At 41.7% G+C, this 23,782-nt stretch overlaps 1 protein-coding gene across 1 annotated transcript in view; it reads right to left on the bottom strand.

Moving 5' to 3' along the window:
• Positions 1–1,638: 1,638 nt before the first annotated feature.
• The window catches only part of plekha7b (pleckstrin homology domain containing, family A member 7b), a gene marked incomplete at both ends in the record, with an annotated part of 138,485 nt that continues 116,341 nt past the window's right edge, over positions 1,639–23,782 (bottom strand). The window contains 13 exons of the mRNA XM_080729427.1: positions 1,639–1,763; positions 8,993–9,141; positions 9,962–10,095; positions 10,606–10,824; positions 14,152–14,394; positions 15,812–15,903; positions 16,549–16,666; positions 16,773–16,964; positions 17,821–18,005; positions 19,974–20,085; positions 20,651–20,752; positions 21,213–21,362; positions 22,441–22,521. Coding sequence (XP_080585553.1) covers positions 1,639–1,763; positions 8,993–9,141; positions 9,962–10,095; positions 10,606–10,824; positions 14,152–14,394; positions 15,812–15,903; positions 16,549–16,666; positions 16,773–16,964; positions 17,821–18,005; positions 19,974–20,085; positions 20,651–20,752; positions 21,213–21,362; positions 22,441–22,521 — 1,902 coding nt within the window. The remainder of the gene's footprint in view (positions 1,764–8,992; positions 9,142–9,961; positions 10,096–10,605; positions 10,825–14,151; positions 14,395–15,811; positions 15,904–16,548; positions 16,667–16,772; positions 16,965–17,820; positions 18,006–19,973; positions 20,086–20,650; positions 20,753–21,212; positions 21,363–22,440; positions 22,522–23,782) is intronic.

Raw genomic sequence — 23,782 nt, 5'->3', positions numbered from 1 at the left:
ACTCCATTCACAGTTATGGAGCAATCGTGATCCTGAAGACAGTAAAGTAAAGCCTAATTTACACTTAGTCGTATGATGGTGTTGCTCGCCAACTGCGGCAAGTTGTGAGCTTGTAGCTCGGCTGCTTTTGACACTGTCATATGGAGAATAATATAAGCATATGGTTTAAGGGTTAAAGATACCGAAGAACTACTATAACATCAGCAAACAGAGAGAGTGCACAATCTAGAGTGCCCAGAGGTTTGTGGATGGTTGTGTGGTCATAATGTAAAATAACTGAGCTATAGGGCCTACAAACAACTAGTACTGTCTTCTGGATGTTACGTTATGAATTAGCCATGAATCATAACTATTGTAGAGTGCTTTTATTTTGGGACGTTTCTCTCTACAAGAGTTATAAAGGGGAGTCAGAACACTCTTGCTGGTTGAGCCCTTCCGTCCATTTTCAGCTCAAAACATGTACAAATCAATATATAAGGTGCTCAACGCATTGTCGAAACAGTTTTCTACCGACCCGTCCACTCGTCGGCATGTGTTAGTCCATACGAGTCTCATCGCTTTCCTTGTTGTTGGGTGAAAATGGCCGAACATATCACGTGACATTGATCGCCTTCGCTATTCGCTCATAATAGGACATGACGTTTTGTATGCGGAAGTATTCCTAGGGTATGTTCTGTAGGCGGAACGAGGCGGAAGCATTCCAACGAGGAAACGCGAGTCTCCGAGAAGTTTGAGTAAACATTAATTTATTGGAAACATATGGACTAAAGGTGGTTGCACACTGCTGCGTTTTTCGGGCCGAATATCGGAGTGATTTTCGGAGCGCATGAATAAAAAAAATCAACCTCACGTTATGTCAGTCACGTTTGCACACTGCCGCCCGTTTCGCGCACCACTCGGTCCCTTGCTCTCTCTATCTCTCTCTCTCTCCTTGCCCTGAAAAACGCATTTCGCAACGAAAAACGCAGCAGTGTGCAACCAGCTTAACACATGCCGACGAGTGGACGGGTCGGTAGAATTTTTTTTCTCACCCAGCAAGAGCGTTCTGACTCCCCTTTATAACTCTTGTAGAGAGATAACGTCCCAAAATAAAAGCACTCTATAAGAGTTATGATTTATGGCTAGTTATGAATATAGAGGTAAAACAAAGCAGTGTGTACGGTCTGTGTGTACAGTCACAGCAGTGACATGGTACTGCTACCAGGCTACAGATGGTGTGTGCTGTGTAATGCAGCTGTGCAGTCTGCTCAACTGTCAAGGCGCTAAAGCAAAAGGTGTCTCACTCTTTTGTTGTTAATTATACACAATGCTGTAACTAGTGCTGTTTGTTTTAGCTTGTTCCTGCCTTAACCAACCATAAATATTTTGGCAGTGTTGGTGACGGAGGGGGGGTTGCACACAATTATCACAGTGGGATGAACAGACTGCCTGCAGATGTCTCTGTTGTTGATTATAATGGGAGTAGAGGGGGGTCTTTACTATTCTGGATGAGGTGTGTATACTTTATAATCACAACAGAGCGGTAGGCATGCAATGAAGTGCAAAGCACACACAAGTCCCTTGTTAAGAGAGAATTAGCGAAGCCCCGATCACATTAGCACCGTAAACATGCGGCTAGGCCTTACTTTGTGTCTGTGATTAGACAAACGTGTAGTGAAATCCGTTGCTTAGGGGAGGGGGAGGCGCCCCTGATACAGGGGGGAGAGGAGGAGGTGGGGGCGGGGGAGGAGGAGGAGGAGAGGGGAGGTTAGCCTGCAGTGGGACTACAGAGGAGGAGATGAAGAAGAAGAAGAACACAAGAGGGAGAAAATGGCATTGCCAATATTAGTCAAAGAAGAGGCAGAGCAGTGTGGTTAGTGTTACAGTAGATCCAAGGAAGTGTGCATCAAACACCTGCCTAAATGTAACACAATAACAGTGCAACATTACAGGATAAGACTAGCCTAATTAGACACATATTTTTTCTTATTGTACAAAACAAATATAGCTAATAACTGGAAGTAACAGAACTCCATTGTTGTCTAAAAAAGTGTTAAAACGAGTCCAAGAGGGGCATTGTAATTCTTTCCTGGAACTACTTTATGAAGGGACAGAGAGACCTTCCAGAATGTTAACACGCAGTGTGCTTGCATCAGGGATGGAGACTGAACAAGCTCACTTCATAAAGTTGTGTCACAATTAACATCCAAGTTCAGTTCAAGGATGAATTAAAAGGCTTTTCAATGATGAAAGCTACAGGGCAGGTCTGGGCTAGCCTGGCGGAGCCCGACGTTATTATCTGTGTTCATTCCTTCCACAGTATAACGTCTGGCCTTTGGCTGATTTGGCAGCTTGAAAAGTGGGCGGGAGTACTTGCCTTGACAGACAGACTCCTCTAACCAATCACCATCTCTCAGCCAGTCGGAAGAACGGCAAACAAACACGTCTTTTCGGCCGATAAACTCCTCTAGCGCATCCTCCGTGTTGCTTTTTAATTGTTGTAATTGATTCCAACTCTGAAATAACTGAACTTATTGGTTGTTTTATGGTTAGAGCGTTAACTGTTACACTTTTTGCATCGCGAGGGCAGCCATTGTTGTTTTGAAAATGCTGCAGCCTGCAGCATGCATCTACGTCACCGTCTACACATGGACCAATCAGGGAAATCTTTTCACTTGTTGTCAGGAAGACTACGTTTGTTGTGCGGAAGCATAGTGCGGAAGCAGTCACTGATTGGCCCAAATCACAGAATAATCGGTATACTCGCTGCCAATCAACGGAAGTCCAGACGTTATACTGTGGAAGGAATGAGTGAGTGAACGCAGATGACGTCGGGCCCCGCCAGGCTAGGTCTGGGCCTGCTTTTAACAGGTTTGTGGACAAAATGACACTGACCTTATACTAATGAATCAATGAAACCACACCAATCTATCATTCTTCCATTCCCACAGCAGGGCTATAACACTAGTAAGACACCTCAGGGCGACATGCGACCTGAGGGCGAGGTCGCGCCAATTCTTGTCATCTGGCCAGTGATATATATCGGACCAGTTACCCATACATGGAGACTCCTGCATGATAGTCAACAATGTTATCTCAGAACATGCCCATATATGGGCATTACCAAAATGGGCATTCCCAGATATGCCCTTAATATTGATGACATCTGGACAGGGATCTCCATATATGGGCATGAAACAGAGAAGGACGTAATTAATTTGCAAGTGTGATCAGGGAATGCCCATATATGGGATGGAGATATGCTGTGAGACCCCAAACATGCTTACTCGGTTATTCGTTATGTGAAAATCCTATGACGTCTATCGCATCTGACATCCCTTTTATGCCCATACATGGAGATTCATGGAGATTCTGTCCATATATGGGCATTCCCATATGAAGTTCTGTTAATATGGGCTTAATATTGATGGGATCAGGGATCTCTATAAATGGGCATAAAAGGGATTCTGGGGAATACCCATATATGGACTTTTATTTTATTGTATTCTTTATTAATATGAATCGGATCAGTTATCCATAATGGAGGTCCCTGATACCCATATATGGAGATCCATGTACTGGTATATGGAGATATGCGCATATTGGTTAGATTAATATGTATAGTCTTTAGGTTAGACTGACGTGTATATATATCGGTATTTACAGATATGTGCTTAATATTGATGACATTAGGGATCTACATATATGGGCATAAGGGGTACCCTAACAGGGCATCATATAGTGATGTCACAGTGATGTCACAGTGATGTGGACATCAGGGATCTCCACCCCCTGACATCACAGTGACATCAGAGCATGATGTCAGAGCTGCAAAATGTGTACACATACACATGGTAAACTGCGGCCTTCGGTTGCAATAACGCTGCCAGCGGCATAGCTCAGGGGTAGAGAAACCTCTAACCGTTATTAGAGCACGATGGGTTCCCGAAGGTTTCCCAGTTCGAATCCGGGCTCCCCCTGAGTTAATGTCGAAGAGTCCTTGAGCAAGACTCTGAACCCCTAATTGCTCCCGGTGAGTAGGTCGGTGCCTTGCATGGTTTCCTCCGCCACCGGTGTATGAATGTGTGCGTGAATGGGTGAATGTAATGCACAATCTATGTAAAGCGCTTTGGATAAAAGCGCTATATAAATGCACCATTTACCATTTAGCATTACAGCCAAAATTGGTTGGGTGACAGAGGCACTTTCTTTTAACCCATTTAGGCCTGACCTACAAAAACAAATATGTTGCTACATACTGTACATGTACTGTAATACACTAAAATTTACTGTTCCCGGCCTGAACAAAAATGATGCTGACTCAATTATATGTAATGTCTGTAATTACCTGTACATATTTTTGTGGAGCAATTCGTAACTGGGGAGGCTTTACAATAAAACAGTAATGATAATGTAAAAAAATATATATATAATATAATTTATGCACAAACAAACCACAAAAGCAACCATTTTGAAACAGATTTTTAGGATTGTAGAAAGGTAAATAAAAATACATCCTGACTTATGACTAAGGTGCCAGCAAAAAGAAGAATCTGGGTATTATTTCAGCACCATAAAAACAAACAGTATTAGGCCAGTCAATCTAAGCAAAAAAAAGGGCCTGACCCAAAAGAAATTGCAATAGTAATGGTTCAAGGTTTTTTATGATCCTTAGAGACATCCAAAAAACATTTTAAAAGTTTTCCATTATATTCTTAGTGGATCAAGGTGAGTTCAGGGGGTTCAAGTTTGGGTCCCTTCACTTACTATACAGGAAAAAAAGACGCCCCAAAAGATATTTTTAAGTAGCATGTGAGGGGTCTAACTAGGGGTTTTTCGTGATTCTGAATCCATTCCAAGCATTTGTTTTGCACGAAAAACATTCCTCGGGTTAAAAACGGACCCCCAAATCTATGGTTTTGTGAAGAGTCATCACTTTTCTGGGGTCAGCTCAGTTTTGTTGTGTCCCGTTTTAGCCCGAGGAATGTTTTTCGTGCAAAACAAATACTTGCAATGGATTCAGGATCATGAAAAAACCCTAGTTAGACCCCTCACATGCTACTTAAAGAAGATTTTTTGGAGGTCTTTTCTTACTACATAGTAAGTGAAGGGACCCAAACTTGAACCCCCTGAATTCAACTTGATCCACTAAGAATAAAATGGAAGATTTTTAACATGTATTTTGGATGACTCTAAGGATCATAAAAAACCTTGAACCATTATTATTGCAATTTATTTTGGGTCAAACCTCAGATTGACTGGACTATATGGAGTATGCTATGCATAGACATATTTCTATATGAATGTATTAAAGTTGTAATCAAAACCGAAAGGTCACTGAAGCGCTGAAAGTACAGTTTGTTTATTCACCTTTTCTGTGACCAATATTATTATTATTATTACTGGCAATAATCAGTTGGACTACTTTGAAACCTAAAAATGGACGGATAGAATCTAATCTCATTCAACATGAGTTGGCCTTTAAATATTTTGGTCTATTTTAGTTGAGAACGGCTTGGCATGATATGTAATAAAAGTTTAGCCTACAGTTGGTAATGCACAGTAAAATCCGCAATGTTCTCTGAAAGTGTACAAAATGGACGCGCTTGTACACTATCAAAGTTAAATATGGGGTGCCATGATTTTTTTTCCCACCCTAAGACATGATGATCAGGTATTATGGTTATACTAGGAGGAAGATATTTCCCAAAAATGTTACAGAAAGTGTTAAAATTAGGTTTTTATGTGGCCACACCCACCAGTTCATTAAGTATGCCTGGTTGTTGTCAGGTGGGTGCATGGTGACCCAGCTGAAGTTAGCCACACCCACAGTGTTGGGTGTATGATAAAGGGGGAGGGGCTGATTGTATGATGTCATTAAATCAGTGTTTTTCGATCCTTTTGACTCAGAGGCTTTCAGCTTTCAGGAAGAAACCAAATATACACAGGGAAGACATATTTGTATATTATATAACCACACCTGCAGGTCTATTAGAGTAATGTTAACTCCATAGACACATACAAAACAGAAAAAGTTCAACACTATGGCGCCACCTCTTTAAATGAACACTGATGATTTTACCTAGTAGCTACAGCATGGTCAAACCTGGAACCCTACAATTAAATGTCCTGCCGCAATGACTGACTGATTGATTGATTGTTGATTGATTGATGGGTTTTTTAACCTTACGAAGATCCGTATGGATAGATTATGTTGTTGTTGAAATAGATATATTGTAGGAACATTGTTGCAAGCCTTACTTTTTTAAACTGGTATTGTGCGTTACAGTTTGGCTCAGCACAAAGATACTGTAGGTAGGGGAATGTGCTTTTAATTGATCAAAAAAATAGTGAAAATACTTGTTTCCAGCACTAAATGTTTTCCTAAAACATGAAAATTATGCCATTTTAACAACTTTTACAATGTTTTTTCTTTAAGGCTGTTAATAAGGAAAAAAAAAATATATATAATAATAATAATGTAAATACATGCAATAGAAATCCATGCAATGTCCAGCTTTGGCAATTTAATGTTGGCATCAACCCTTGGAAAAATTATCTTTTCAGATTCAGACTCTGCTGACAAGATGCCACAATTTATATTCTTTGACATTTCTCTGCGCAAGAAATAATGTTATAATTGTTGACTCTGCTTCACTGTGCATATTAAGCTACCTCACATACTGACAGATCATGTTCTGAGTGTTACTGTGTCTGACAGAGGTGTGTGTGTGTGTGTGTGTGTGTGTGTGTGTGTGTGTGTGTGTGTGTGTGTGTGTGTGTGTGTGTGTGTGTGTGTGTGTGTGTGTGTGTGTGTGTGTGTGTGTGTGTGCGCGCGCGCGCGCGGGCGTGTATATGTACAGTGAATGCATGTGCGTGTCCATGTTCGTATGTGTGTGTGCAAGATAGAGAGAGAGAGAGAGAGAGAGAGAGAGAGAGAGAGAGAGAGAGAGAGAGAGAGAGAGAGAGAGAGAGAGAGAGAGAGAGAGAAAAAAAGACTTGTCTGAAGATCTTGTGTTCTTACTGTAAAAATGAACTTGCCTGCCTGCCTGCAACAGAATATGAAAGAGATGAGAAGTGAGCGGAGGGTTCTTTTTATGCAGGTTTAGAGCTATGTTCAAAGAAGAAGCTCTGGAATGCAGGGAGCATAGTTTGACTGGGTCATTGATCAGCACACAAAAATGGTCTCATCAAGAGATTCCACCCCCATCTGAAAGACTCTACATGGATTGCAATTAGGGACCATCTTGGTTCATAAGATTTTCCCTAATAAGGAATAATGTTCAGTTATTTAGGAATGAACGACCTTATGGCGGGGCTCACTACCTACAGTATTCCGTTCTCATCTCTACACCAGTATTCTTGAAAGGCAGCTTCCCATAAACCTCCTCCTCAACCAAAGGCTGTCAACGTGATGCCGGGAGGAGATTACACATACTGTCTGTGCCATCATTTTAATTTTTATGAGGTGTCCTGATTATTTCTGAAAGTGTTTCTGTAGAATGGGGGATTGCCGCACTCGTGTTTAAACGAAGATGGAATACCTCAGAACTAAGTAAAATTCATATTAATAATACCTTTAAATGGCATGAATGGCAGTTGTGATTGAAAGTAATTCGAGTTTTATTTGTATATATTCTTGAGCAGAATACAGTAAATTGTATCTGAGTTTCACAGATCTGTCAAGTTGTACACGGCACCTTCAACCACCATAACCACATGAACCCTCATGTTGTGAGCTTGTAGGACGACTATTGTCAGCTAAGAGATTAAGAAGAACCAAGTATAGACCTCGGATTATGGTCAACAAGGTATGCATACTTTGTGCCCAGTGTTTCTCAAAGCGGGTGACGCAGGGCACCCTATAGTGCTGTGACACAAGTCCAGGGCTAACTGGACTTGCTGCACGTTTCGATCTACACCAAATTTGTTCGTCAAAAATGGCCAATCTATAGCCGACCTACAAGCTCACAAGATCGCCTACTATTGTTCTGCTACAATGTCTGAGGAACCAGATCAAAAGGAAGATCATGTAAAATAAAGAAACCTTCGGCCTTTAAAGAGGCGGTGCCATAGTTTTGTACTTTTTCTGGTTTTCATGTGTCTATGAGGTTGACAGTACTTCATTAGACCCCCTGGTGTGGTTGTTATGAGCAATTATTATGTATTCCCTTTGAATTCTGGATTTCTTCCTGGAGGCTGACATCTTGTGGGTCAAAAGTGCCGATCCAAAAACAGTGATTAAATGACATCATAGAATCATCCCCTCCCCTTTTATCATACACCCAACACTGTGGGTGTGGCTAACTTCAGCTGGGTCACCACCCACCATGACAACCAGGCATACTTAATGAACTGGTGGGTGTGGCCACTTAGCTAAAAAACGAATTTTAACTCTATCTGTACACTTTTTTGTAGAAAAATAAATCTTCCTCCTATTATAATCATAATACCTGATAATTGTGTTTTAGGGGGGAAGAAATCATGGCACTGCATCTTTAACGTTGTCTGGCATCACTGATATATATATACGTATATATGTGTGTGTGTGTGTGTGTGTGTGTGTGTGTGTGTGTGTGTGTGTGTGTGTGTGTGTGTGTGTGTATATACCGATGTCTCTGGTTCACATTGGCACATTTCACTCAGGTTTTTTCATCTCACTCATGTCACTTTGTCTGCTGACCTCACTCAGCAACACATTTTTAATAAAGCAATTCACAGGAGGCAAGCAGTGATCACCCCATGATGTGCACTGCAATGTAGTTTCAAATGCACTACATTGAAGATGCTTTTTTGAGAGTAAAAAAACAAAAAAAAAGGAAATGTGTCAATGTGAACCAGAGACATCGGTATATATATATATATATATATATATATATATATATATATATATATATATATATATATATATAGAGAGAGAGAGAGAGAGAGAGAGAGAGATAGAGAGAGAGAGAGAGAGAGCAGAAATAGCAGACAGACAGAAAATGTGTGTGTGCTCATGTACTGTATCTACCTGCAACCTGTTTGCTCTTGAGGGACGCCTCAGAAGCCAAAGCATAAGACATGGTGATGATCCTCTCCTGCTCCTGCAGAGCAGAGTCCAACGCCAGCAGTCCCACCTCTGGCTTATCCACACACAGAGGAGCTGTCAGCTTCTGGACGCTGTCACCAAACAACAGTAAAGGTACATCCCAGCTTTATTCTTGAATACTTACTACTACACTGCATTGTGTCGTCGCTGTCGGGCAGAAACCTTCTATCTCCATATTTCCACCTTTAATGTTTTTCCATAAATTAATTCCCTATGTGGTATAAGTCAAGAAAATAGCTGATCTACAATCTCACAAGGCGTAATTATTTTTAAAGTGAGAGTGGATGAGTGTGTCTGTGGGTTTTATAAATACTGAAGCAATGAAAAGTATTGACAAGAGCTTGTGACTAAATCAGGGGTCTTCAACATTTTCAGGCCAAGGACCCCTTAGTTGAGAGAGAGGGACCCCCACAACCTCTTCATAGATTCCATATAGTTTCATCGTTTGACAGCACAATCATCAGTGTATTTTGCATTCATGTGTGTTTTCAGATATTTAACCACTTGAACCGTCAATACTTAATAAAGTTGACCTTTCACTCTGTTCTTAGTCTGCTCTTTTCCCCCTCTACACCAAAGCTCTTTGCCGAAAATAGCAGATCTACAAGCTATCTGCTATTCTTGGCTAGAGTTCTCAGAATATGGACGCTAGGGTTCAAGTGGTTATTATAAAAAAGGAGAACAAAGATTTGGAGGACCCCCTCTAGTAACTCTGAGGACCCCCTAGGGGTCCCGGACCCCCTGTTGAAGACCCATGGACTAAATAATAACTACATTAAAATCCATTGGAACACAGGTTATGTTTTCCATTTCCTGTAACATGACTGTTTTGGACATGTGAGGTTTCCACCTGACAGCGACGCCATTCTGTTTTGTTGTGGTTGTTTTTACCTGGACTTGGCGAGGATGTTCTTGATGCGCTCTACCTTGCGATGGCGGTCCTCCAGCTCCTGAGGACTGAGTGGTTCCTCGGGCTCTGAGTCCACATAGCGCTCTGGGATCAACACCTTCTGAGGCTTGGACAACTGCACAGTGGAAAAGTTTTCATTTTATAGGGGCGTTGTCATTTTACTTGTACTGCATTGTGTTCATACCATTACAGTCTATTTTGATGAATACTAAAATGGTCAGTTGTTGTTAAAGTTGTGTATTGTTATATGACATTGGCCCAATGGGCAATCCAAGTTACAATGAATGTGTTACCAGATTATGTGCTCACTACCATGAGATTATACAGTAGGCATTCGTCGAAAGCTTTCTGTAATGTTAATATGAGCTAGGGAAGTCAAATCTTAAGGTTTTACAGTGATTATGAAATGAGTTGTCAATCATATAAAAACATCTAAATAAGTCATATTCATTTAAGCAATAATAACACTCTGCTCTAGAGATATTAGAATGCCTCTCAACATTCCAACACAAGGTCAGAAGTTCAGGACTAACTGGTGGCATAATGTTCTTAGAGTTATAATGTTGTTAATCTTTGTTAAGGGTGAGGTGAAGCTCTTTCTTCGGACAAAGAGCATTTATCGCACCTCTTTACTGAGGTCGAGGTCATATTCCAGTGGTTCCAGGTCGACCTCGTGGGTGGTGGCCGTGGAGCGGAAGGTCAGCCATTCGTCAGAATGTGAGCGTGGTTTTTCACTGACTTCTGCAGGTCTCTCCTCTCCCTGGACGCTCCTCACAGCCATGGCCTCCTCACCTTGAACAGCTCGCTCAAGCAGCTGCAGGTCAAACTCCTGCTCTCGCCTCCACTGTGCAAAGCAACGCAAGCACAAGAACACCAATCTGAGATCAAATGACAGGCTGTCGTCCTCAAATTATTCCATGAAGAAGAACTTACTGTGAGAGACTTTAATTCACTTGCCTTCACAAGTCACCCTTTCCTTCATATTATTCCATATGAATAAGCACACCCACTATATCACATACAGCAGTTGTCAATTATCATACTGTACCTGTGCATATTAAAACAGGCTTCAGGGTATACTGTATGTATGAATGAATGTGTGCTTGAGTGATAAAGCTGGAGAGAGATAAGGAGGGGAGAAAGACCGAGAGAGAGAGAGAGCATGCATGGAAATACAGCAAAGAGACTGATACCACATCAAAAGCTTGTAGATCACAGCATGCTTCACATTATCATCTTGTGCAATGATAAAGAAGATATAATGATAGTTGGAAAGACTACAAGGGAAGTGGTTGATGTTCTCACATAGAGAACATGCTTGGACCGATAGTGTGCATACTCCACACAATATAACACTGCAGGAAAAGTTCTATAATGTACTGTATATACAACTTTATGTATATATATACACTGTGAATATATATACATATATATGAATGCAATGAAGGAAAACATGGCAAGAAAGTATTCATTAGAAAAGTTTTTATTTCTCATTGGCAAACCTCTACAAGTAGAAAACAAGGAGGTCTTGAAGAGGATGAGCTAATATTAGATAAACAAAAGCTCAGCAAACACTGTCATCACTTTACATCTCAATATATTAAATAAATGCCATAGTTAATGACACATTAGTTCATGTAGTTTAATAGACATTGTTTTATTTATTCATTTTTACAAAAACACTAAAGAGTGATAGCAGAGACCACTCTTAAATAGATGTTGTTGTCTCCACCAGCCGAAGGCTGAGGGGAGACTATGTTTTCCCCTCCGTCCGTCCGTCCGTCCGTGCGTCCGTGCGTCCGTGCGTCCGTGCGTCCGTGCGTGCGTCCTCGCAGTTTGTGAACACCTAATCTCAGTCGCCGTTGGCCCGGTCGCTGCCAAAGTGAGCACACACATTCCCTGGATGCCAATCTAGAACCTCTGCCCTAAATTTTTCAAATGGGCCTTTTCTAGCGCCAACTAGTGGCCGATGTTTGCTAAACACATTTCTGTGCACTACTCTTACAGATTTTGTCCAAAAATCCTACAAATCGGTAGGCAATATCTCGACAGTCATGTGATCGACACGGATCTGTCCGATTTTGCATATTCCATCCTGATTGGCTAAGATTGGCTTCCAAAGTTTGTGGGATTGAGCCGTTTTGAACAAATTGCCTCAAATCACAAACGCAAAGTGCAATTATCATGAAATCGCGCACACACGTTCCCACTAGGCCGAGGAAGAAATGCCACTTAATTTTTTTTTAATCAGCCTCATGGTGGCGCTATAACAGCCCGATTTGTGGTTTTACCTATAACTCCACCGATCAGTTTCAAACTTTGTAAGCGCACTCCCTAGAGGCTAAGGATAAACCTTTGCCCTGCATTTTTCACATCAGCCTTTTATAGCGCCACCTTTGGGTCGACTTATGTAAAACACATTTTTGGATATTACTCCTTGAGATTTTATCCAAAAATCATGCAAATCGGTACACAGTATCTCTATAGTCATGTGATCAAGTCCGATCCGTCTGATATTTCACATTCCATCCTGATTGGCTAATATTAGCTTCCAAAGTTTGCAGGATTGCTCAGTTTTTGAACAAAATGCCTCAAATCATCAACGCAGCTTGCGATTACCGTGACATTTGCCACACATATTCCCACTAGGTCAAGGAACAAATGCTACCTTTTTAACATTGTCCTGTTATAGCGCCACCAGCAGGTAGACTTTAGCAAAACACATTTTTGGAACACAATGCTTGAAATCATGCATGCAGCGTCCGATTGCCATGAAAGATCTAAGGTGAAGAACACATGCCACCCTTTTTACATTGGCCTATTATACAGTAGCACCACCAGGACGCACGGCCTGGTGGAGACCTGTGCTCGGAAGAGCACTGCTTCTAGTTCACTATGTTGTCAGTATAAAGTTATAGTAAGGAGTAAAGTACTGTATGTCTTTGCATTTATGGTGTGTGCATGTGTATAGGCGTGCACACACACACAAAAAAACCTACAGTACACTAGTGTAACACTTTGTAATGCCGTCTGAGAATTGATAATTGTGTTATCAATTAGGCCTTTTAGTGGCAGTACTAACATTTCTGTTAAGAAAAAGGGTGAGATTAGTATCTGAATTGAACTAGTGGACGAATGGGCTTTGGCAGGTAAAACTCCTATATTAACAACTTGTATCAGTGGAAGAGGAAAAGAGAATTGAAGATGGATAGTAATTAATTTACATGCTGTGAGAAAGAAGACCACAAGAGACAAATCAACAAGGAGAGGTTAGTAGATATGACTGATGAATTAGTAGGAGGTAGAATAAACATTAAACTAATAACAAAACAAAAATTTTAAATTATCAATGAATGAGACATTGTATACCATAGAAATGTGTTAATGAGGTTAACAATACGTGATGTTTGTAGGTATTCCACCTCTTTTTTATAACGATATTCAACCTAGTATTATAGCTAGCAATGCATTGATAACAGGTTTTTATAAAGAATCAGTCAATCGTCAAATGTCTCTAAATGTGAATGGGAAATTTGGGCAAAAATTTGACCTGGATCTCATTTTCCTATCTTTTCCAAACATAGTCAATCAGCACCTTCACTTTAGTGCACCGACAGTCTATTGTACATACTAGGTAACCTACAATGTATTCTGGTACAGAAAGTAATTAAACCAAAACAAAATCAATCACTAAATCACGCTAAACGTGTTCTTTTCAAATCTGGCATGTTTGCTCGCGCTGCAATGCTTCATGTCTGTAATTAGAACATTTGCAGACATTGCTGCTTCCGATGTTAGTTTTGGTGCAAGCTTTGCAGCTTCTTTCAGGGGTCTTAACTTCCTGGTTTTCCTTTGACAAAATATGGTAGGAAATACATTAGGAAATATAGGACAATGATATCCAGGTGATATCTAGCCCAGATTTTCTTAGGAAACCCATCAGTACAGATATATCCACATACACAACAACCATGCTGTGTCTCTCATCTCATTGCCAATCTGGGTATTACATCTTATTTGATATGCTCTATCAAATTAACTGCCGGGAACAGGTAAACAAAGTATTTTGTGATATTAGTTAAGTGCACGCCTTACTAGATCCCCAATGGATGGTTTGCTTGCCCTCATACGTTACAGTGTGGCGTCGTGTGACATTGCTTTAGTAACGTACTGATCCCAGGTCAGCTGAAAGTGGCCGTGAGGGAGAGGAGGCCTGGGACGATGAAGAGGCGTGGCGCTCTCCTTGACTCAGGGTGCGTTTGCGCTGGCGGACGAGGGCCTTCTGGTGCCTCTTCATCCTCTCCAGCTGTTCATCGGCACTCATCTTCCCTCTGAGCTGCTGCTGCTGCTGCTGCTGCTGCTGCTGCGCTGCGTCCCCAGAGTACAGACGCTCCAAGGCACTCTTTGGTTTCTCCTGCGAGGAGGAGGAGGAGGAGGAGGAGGAAGGAGAGAAGGAGAGATTTCATGCATTAAGGTCACAGAGACCAGAACCACACCCACTGGTGGGAGCGGGGCAAGAGTGAAAGGTGCGATAGAGGTTATAGTTATGAGGGAGCTTAAAGGAATGCTCAGTGATATTCAAAACGTACTTCTTTTTACTCACAATAACTGCCAACGTTCACTGTAATTTACAATGCTGAAAATCCATAGTGTTAATGTAACTAAATGTAACCAAAGGGACCCTTACCAAATGGTCCATTGGTTGAACATACATTACATTTGAAGTTGAACATACATTTGTACCAATGATTACTATCGGGAAATAGAGCTATTTGTTAAATCGAATACTCAGATGCTCATTACACATACCGGTACTATTCTATTCTATACGATTCGAACTTAAGTTCAACATTTGGATGCTTCATATAATTAGATTTTGAATTTGAAAATGTCACGTCACGTGTGCTGTGCATGTGGAGCTGATGAGCAGTGCATCTGCTTACAATATGCTCCCATGTTTAGGGCTGTCACAATTAATTCATAATCGTCTAATCGTGATTATTTGACATAATCGCGATTATTTTTCATAAACGTCATAATCGTTTCCATGTTGAAAAATGTTCATTAAAAAAAAAGGCAAACATAGTGGAAATAGCAGATCTACAAGTTCACAATGCGTCGCGTCGCGACGCGTTGTGAGCTTGTAGATCGGCTTGTAGATCGGCTTTCCACTACCAATGTTCTTTTATAAACATAAAGTTGTCAAATATGTCAGTAATTTCTTTGTATATTTAGGTTATGTGTCACATCTGCCATGTGCAACTTCAAAGCCTAAAAGCCAAACAGAAATGTAATTGTCAACGACAAAAACACAATTAAATCGTTAATCGCAATTATTTGAGTGACAATTAATCGTCATGTAAAATGTCATAATCGTGACAGCCCTACCCATGTTGGCTGCTGTCATTGGCTGCTTGTGGGTATTTTGGCTAATGTTGTGTGGGAGTGACAAGCTTAACAATCTTTATACGGTAAATGTCAACTCTCACTTCTATTAACAAAAGAGCTTTATAATAAAACGTTTGGAGTAATTGATTAGGCTAATGAATTTAGAACAATTTGGATATTCCCTTGGAAAATGCACAGAACATCCAAAGCTTTAAAAGTTATAGGCTTTACTGTGTCGGACCAATCAGATGTATGTACTTTGAATGCCATAGTTTTGCCATAACTAATGTAGATTAGCTGCTAAGGCTTTTTCATATTTAACTGATTTCTTTTTTTTTTTGGGTGTTCAAATGTATATTTGAACACCCATGTTAACTTTTCTATTTCTTATCTCTTTTAATCCTGTTTTTGCCCAATTGATTCTTTCAGCTTAAGAAGCTCACCTTGAGGCCGCCAGCTGACGCCGCTCTGCGGAGGGTCACATAGGAAGAGATGTTTGTAGACTGATTTAGCCTGGATGAGGAGCCAGCCAGCCCTGAGGGAATGCCAGCAAACATGAAAACACCCATCCCACCAAGAAAACACCCATCCCAGCGTTGGCAAACTTGAAAACACCCATCCCAGCGTCTGGGTGGGAGCCTTTCACACATTAAAATGCAATGACTAATTAAAAACAAAAACAAAAAAACTTTACTTGAGAATGTTCTTTAGCTCAGTGGTTCTCAACCTTTTCAGGCAGTGACCCCCAAAATAATCATATTTCAACTGGGGACCCCCCCACCCTGACGAAGAGTCAGGGTGGGGGGTTTTGTATAACATACTTCTATTGCGAAAATAGCAGATCTACATGCTCACAAAGCCTCGCAACGCGAGGCGTTGTGAGCATGTAGATCTGCCTCTAATATTTGACAATTTGGCCAATGTTTAATTTGTCACTTTAGAGATATTAAAAAGTCCGTAAATTGTCACTTTAGAAATGTGCATATACGCTCTATACACTTAAACTGTATATTGGTTTGTTTACTGTTGAGTGAGAAAACAATGTTGCACATTAAGCTAATCATCTGGGGACCCCCTCCCCCCAAAAAAAATTATGTGCGGCCCCCCCTGGGGGTCCCGACCCGCAGGTTGAGAACCACTGCTTTAGCTAACAAAGCGAGTGGAGCCATCACCCTCTCACCTCTGGTAGGTAATGTCTGCCAACCTCCTTCATGTCCTAGCGCCGCCATGCCTACGGGACTGGAGCTGTCTCGGAATCCCAGAAGCTCAGGCTCACTAAGAAAGGGCCTCAATTCCACCTGGAGAAAGATGCACACGGCGAGCTTACAAACAGACGTACGGGCAGTGGCACGCCGCCAACACACATCCAAACAGGCACAAGGGTCACGCCAAAAAAAACAGCACCTTGCTGTCGCCGTTGGTGAACTGCCCTATCTCTCTGTCTCGCTTGCGCTCGTCAGACTGCCGCTTGAGGCCGCGTACAGAGGTATGGCGTATCACGGTGGTCTCCCGTGGCAGGGGAGGCACAGCAGGGGGGTGCTCATCAGGACTGTAGAGCTGAGGTAGGGGTGGTCTCGGAGGGGCGTCCTCTTCCCCCTGCATAAACAACAGCTAATCAGAATAACTGAATACCAAGAGAATGGTGCAGCTGCCGCTTAGTGTTTTTGTGTGTTACCACGTGTGAGCTGATGCTTTTCACTGGCAAGTCTTCGTCGCAAAAGATTAGGGCTAATCGAGAAACACGTTTTTTGGTTTCTATATAGTGTATATAAAAAATATTATGATTTTGTCAACAGCATTGTTATCCAAAAATATTGAAAATAGTTATGAGCTTGTAGATCTGCTCTTTTCACTGCTTCTTTTCACTACTCCTATAATGCCATGCCCTGATAATAGGGATGGATTATTAATTTCGAAAATTCGATTAACCCCCTACAAAAGATGACTAAAACACAGACTCAGGATACAGGAAGGAACTGAATACACGACCCGGAAGAATGACACCACGGAGGATTAAAAAGGACTCTAATATGATAATGAAAATGATGTAAATTTTGACCTGTGAATATGTGTGCATGTGACACAATAAGTAAGAAAAAATAATTAAGTTTAAAAATAAAAGATGAGTAAAACAATGATCCTCCCCTGTGTGAACAGCAATGGAGAGAAAGTGCCTCACCCATGTAGGCCCAGTGGTGATGGGACTGAGGAGACTCACCCATGTAGGCCCAGTGGTGATGGGACTGAGGAGACTCACCCATGTAGGCCCAGTGGTGATGGGACTGAGGAGACTCACCCATGTAGGCCCAGTGGTGATGGGACTGACTAGACTCACCCATGTAGGCCCAGTGGTGATGGGACTGACTAGACTCACCCATGTAGGCCCAGTGGTGATGGGACTGACTAGACTCACCCATGTAGGCCCAGTGGTGATGGGACTGACTAGACTCACCCATGTAGGCCCAGTGGTCATGGGACTGACTAGACTCACCCATGTAGGCCCAGTGGTGAAGGGTTGGCTGGTGGGGCTGAGGTGGGGGCTGTGCTGCTGCTGGGACAGCCTCATCTCCATAGCAGACGGGCTTCCAGACAGAGAAGGCACTGACGACACCGAGACTGAAGGCACAAGTTTCCTCTCTAGGGAGATATGTGACACGTTGAATAAGTACATGCACACATACTAGACTTGGCACAGTCTTGCGTGATTTAAGATATTTTTTTTTTCTTTTTTTCATTTAACCAAAGGGAATGTCCTAGACTTAGCAGTCTTTACAAGTATAAGCTTTTTAATGTTGACCACAAATGTTGTTTAGATAGAACGCTGTTTAGACAGATGCTAGGCTTGATGTTTACCTGGCATCCTAGTATCTGTGATGCACTACATTGTTGTTATGTATTTTTTTTTTTTTTACTTGGTTTCATACTTACTCTAATTTGGCACAATATATAAGAGCGTCTGCTAAATGCTTAAATTGTAAATTGTAATGCTATGGAAAAAAAGTCATGACTACATGTAATGTACCATTGTTGCCTATTGAGCTTGGCACACATCATGTTACACGTGTCTTATTATTTTTTCACTCTCAAAAGCGCCTGCAACGTATTGTATTTGAAACTACATTGCAGTGCACATCATGGGGTGATCACTGCTTGCCTCCTGTGAATTGTTTTATTTTTATTTTAGTTTATTTTCTGTTTATTTTGTTGCTGAGTGAGGTCAGCAGACAAAGAAAAAACCTGGGTGAAATGTGCCAATCTACAACTGTATACTGAGCACAATGCATTGCATCAGTAGAGCAAATCATCGATGTTAGGCAGAAACCATATCTCAACGTTTTATGTATTTTCATAAATGATTGCCCTATCCTATTTGATACTTTATCATATGATATGATAATGTTGTGCAAAAGTAATGAAATTAACCAATCTGCAAGCTCACAATGCGTCGCTTCGTGAGCTTGCATTATCGACTATTTTAGCTATTTTTGAAATAAAATCTAGATATTGTTTGAGTAAAGTAGAGATTCCAGGTTGAAAGTGGTTAAGTCTATAGGCCGTTATAAATATTGAATCAATGAAAAGTATTAACAAGAACGTGTGACTAAATAATAAATACGGTATATTGGATCCATTGGAAAACTGGTCCCTTTTTTCCTTTCCTGAAAATTCATGGTTTTGGAAATGCCCAACAGCAACAAAATATCACTCTGGTAGAACATCAAACTGCATCTCTGCCTCTCTGTTTTTTATTTTTGTATTCATCAGTTGATTTGTTTGTTAATAAGATATCATCCGAACAGATGGAGGGGAATGATTAGGCTGGTCCTGAAGTGAGAACATTAACTTTTGAGGCAAAAGGGTCACCACGGTCAATGTCAAAATTGAAGAATGAAGACAGTCCAATATGTGTAACCCCACTACCAACCTACCCAGCTCGCTCCTTTCGGAACTTCTCCCTCCGCTATACAGCTCTGAGATGAGGTTCCTGCTCATAACGAGCCCATATGAGCTTTTCTGGGGATAATTCGCCACGTCTTTGACCATTCTTACCTTCACCAAACATTGTATCCAAAAAGTAAAGGTCCTATACCCATTCCTCACATGTCTACTTTTAACGGCGGGGGTAATCCAAGCGATGTGTTGACAAAACAAATCGCTTGTTTTGTCAACCAGTTCCATGTCTTCCCCAGTGAAATGTTACGGAAGCAGTAATGTGCACACGTGACTTGCCATTAATCTGTGTTGCAGCCACCAAGCAGTCGGGGCGAGAAATGGCCACAGGCTGACAAAAACGTGGAACTGGTTGACAAAACGATCGATTTAAAAGTATTGTTTCAACACATCACTTGGATTACCCCCGCCGTTAAAAAAGTAGACATGTGAGAGTTGGGTATAGGACCTCGTCATCTCGAAGCTGTAGCGCTGAGAGAGGTTCCGAAAGGAGCTACTACCCACCCAGAAGAAACAAAAGCAGCAAAGAAAAAGTCAAGTATTAGAAAAAGAAAGGAGAAAGGGGAAATAATTATATGTACAAACATAGCTCATCTCTACCTCTGTCAGCCTTCCAGTGCATGTGGGTGGGAGTAGGCTGGTCACTCCTCTCACCTGGGTTGGTCACAGAGGAGATAGTGACTCTGTAGTTGGCTTTACTGGAGCTGAGGCCTGCGATTACATCCTCAATCCTCCACAGTTCTTTTCTGATCTGGACCTTCTCCTGCTACACACACACACACACACACACACACACACACACACGCGCGTGCACGGACGCACACATGCACACGTACACACACGGACACACTCACGCACGCACACACACACACACACACACACACACACACACACACACACACACACACACACACACACACACACACACACACATCTTTAATTATTATTATTTTTTTTTGCTTTCTCTATGCTCATATCATTTGCATACTAGGAACTATATTATCCTCATGAAAGGTAATTTCAGTTGTCTGGTCAATGTGTCCGGCACCTCACATATTAGATCAAGACCTATGGTGGTGCATGATTTATTAAAGGATTCTGCCATAATATTATACATAAACATAGAGATTTGTAAACACTTTTCTCACTAAGTAAAAAGTTACCTGAATAACTGGCTCAAGATCATTGCGCAGTCACTGATATTTGCATTTTGTTCATCAATCAATATTTTCTCCAGGGACTAATTCAAATGCATGTCTCTGCCTCTGTGTGTATGTGCTTGTTGTACAGTTTGTACCCATGTTGTTTATGGTGGTCGTTGCAGCACAGACCTGAGAGTGACCACTGCGGTTCATTTGACTCTGCAGGGCTGACCTCAACCAGTCTACATCTCTCTCCAGCCGGTTGTACTCATTCCATGAATTCTCCATCTCCTGCAAAAACGCAGTCACAACAATTAATCCCCCTAGGCCCACATGTTTTGTGAGAAACTTTGGAATATGGGTAACATTGTAATTGTTATGGATTTAAGTATAAAGGTGCTTACACATGACAAGCAACAATATCTCTTGAGTCATACTTATTCTAAGGAGTCTATAGAGTCATATTTTGTGCCATAGTGCAGTAGGTTTTCATATTTGTTTTATACTGAGTCATAATTCTTTTTTATTGTATTTTATTATGTTAAGTGCAGTGGCGCCTGGAAGTTGGTCAAGTGCCTAAGACAGTGTGAGACTGTCTTAGGCATTACTTTATACTTTGTTGTGCGGCAGTGTCGTGCATCAAAACTAGCCGATTTACAAGCTCACAATGCCTTGCATCGTGACTCGTTGTGAGCTTGTAGATTTTTGATGTGTGACACTGTGCACAACCAAGTAGAAAATCAGTCATTACTGTGGAGACTTGGGAGATTTCAGCCCTGATGTGCACCACATCCTCCTGCAACAGCCTCTGCTGGTAGGCTATCTTCTCAGCGTGAGCCGGCTGGTCACGGTACTGCTCCATCTGCTGGTGGGACACATCCAGCACCGACTCCAACTTGTCCTGGGTTGGCGACAGAGCAGACACTGTCATAAAACAGGACACATCCACTGAACATGCAGATATACATTACACAACACATGCACTGGGCTAAAACACACTCACGCACGCATGCACACACGCACACACACTACATAAACTAGTAAGACGCCTAAGGGTGACAAGCCATGTCTTGACCATCTGGCCAGTGATGTATATCGGACCAGTTACCCATATGGAGACACCTGGTACCCATATATGGAGATCCATGTACTGTAGGTATATGGAGATATGCTGTGAGACCCCAAACATGCTTACTCAGTTATTCGTTAAGTGAAAGTCCTATGACGTCTATGACATCTGACATCATACATACAATCCCTTTTATACCCATATATGGAGATCCATGTCTGTAGAACCAGCCACACAGATATGAGCATTCCCATATGAAGTCCTGTTAGATATGGGCTTAATATTGATGACATCAGGGATCTCTATATATTGGCATAAAAGGGTTTCTGTTAGTGTGGTTCCCCTGACATTACAGTGATGTCAGAGCGGCAAACCCATAGACCGTAAAAAGGCGTACACCGACAGACGTCCGTCCGGACGGAGACATGATGTGCCATTTCTCATATTAAACAAACAATAACAATAGGGATACCTTCAGGCACGTGCACACATAGACATCAAAGGGGGCTTGAGTCCCTGCCCTTTTATCCCTCTCCAGACCATGAATGCAGTTTTTACTAGGGTGAAAGAAATGCAAATGTCCTCTTTCCATGCCATAGCTGAAGGCAGCATTCAAGAGAATTGCCTTGTCCAAACTCTCCTGAACTTGAACGCAGCATCTTATGTTGAAAGAATTGCATTCTTTGTGTAGAAATTCATGCCATTACGTCACATCTCCAGTATTGACTTGATTATGCTTAGTTCAGTGTGGCATCAAGCATCGAAAATAGCCGACCTCCAAGCTCACAACGCGTCGCAGCGCGACACGTTGTGAGCTTGAGGTCTGCTATTTTCGATGTTTTCACCAAAAGTGCCCTTTTAGTAATTTCAGCCCCTGCCTCTCTAACATTCCCTGCACGTCCCTAAATACCTTGTCTTCCTTCAAACTGCGTATCCTGGCCTCTAGCTCCTGTAGAATCTTGTCTTGCTCGCACAGTCGACTTAACTTCACCTGTAAGAGAAATCAAAACACAAAATGTAAAGCGGAGAAATTGAAAAGAAAGGAAAGGTCTGATGAATACTATTCTGCATCACAGAGGCCCACATCTCCTTGATTCTCTACGTGGACATCTATCTGCACGTTATCGCAGAGTTCATAAGTTTAGAGCAGAGCGGGGGATTACAGAGACAACAAAATAGCAGCATGTGATGAAATACAGTGTGTGTTTACATCTGGATCAGAGGCCTGCCCCTCCCTCCTCCCCTGCCTGCGTGTCTCTGTTCAGCTGCATTATGAGGCCTGATTCATACTTGGTTGCGTGGCAGTGTTGCACATCGAAAATAGCTGAAATACAAGCTCACAGCGCTTACAACTTTGTGCGCTTGAAGATTGGCTATTTTTGGGCCGCCGGTGTGGTGGTCTGGGCACACTAGGCCAGTGGTCCTCAAACCTTTTCATGTCAAGGACCCCTTAATTAATACTTTCTAGCCCGGGGACCCCAATTTGAAAAGATATGCAAGGAAGTACCATGGCATTGGTCCGACATCTCATTGTTCCTACATCCCATTAGTACGAATCTGGTGAATGTTAACCTGATGAATGATACTATGCCTGAACCTAACCCTAACCCTAACCTCAGTAAAACTATGCCTAAACCTAACCCAAACCCTAACCTCAGTAAAACTATGCCTAAATCTAACCCTAAAACCTAAACCAAAGTAGGACTAATGACATGTAGGACTAATGAGATGCCAGGGACCCCCCATAAGAGAAGATCTTTATGCCTCTAGCATTGATTCCCAACCATTTTAATTTCAAGGACTACTCAGTCTACTATTCTATCAAAAATATGCCAAAAAACATATCTAAAAGGAAGATAGAAATTGCCCAAATAAAGTCATACATACATTTTGCCGTAGACAACCCCAAAAAGCTATTTTCGGTGTGCAACCAAGTAAAAGAGGGCTTTAACAGCAGTGCCAGATCAGACGAATTGATCGTCTACTGTAGTCTTCACTGTCTGTATACATGTCAATAAGACCCATCTGCACGAAAAGCCCCGAGGAACTGCACTCCTCCGCTCAGCGTGAGATATCAAAGAGGGCCTTTATACTGTCGGGAGGGCGAACACTGGGTAATGCCCATTATAAGTAATCATAATCAAAAATCCATATTTTCAAATTCACTTTTTGAGAAGGCCGCGTGCTTATTGAGAGTGACATATTTGTTTTCCCAGAAATGGGTTATGTGTTTGTGAAAACAACACAAGACT

Source organism: Nannobrachium achirus, assembly GCF_963921795.1.
Source record: "Nannobrachium achirus genome assembly, chromosome: 7".
Taxonomy (NCBI): domain Eukaryota; kingdom Metazoa; phylum Chordata; class Actinopteri; order Myctophiformes; family Myctophidae; genus Nannobrachium; species Nannobrachium achirus.
This window is presented reverse-complemented; position numbering and strand designations above follow the sequence as displayed.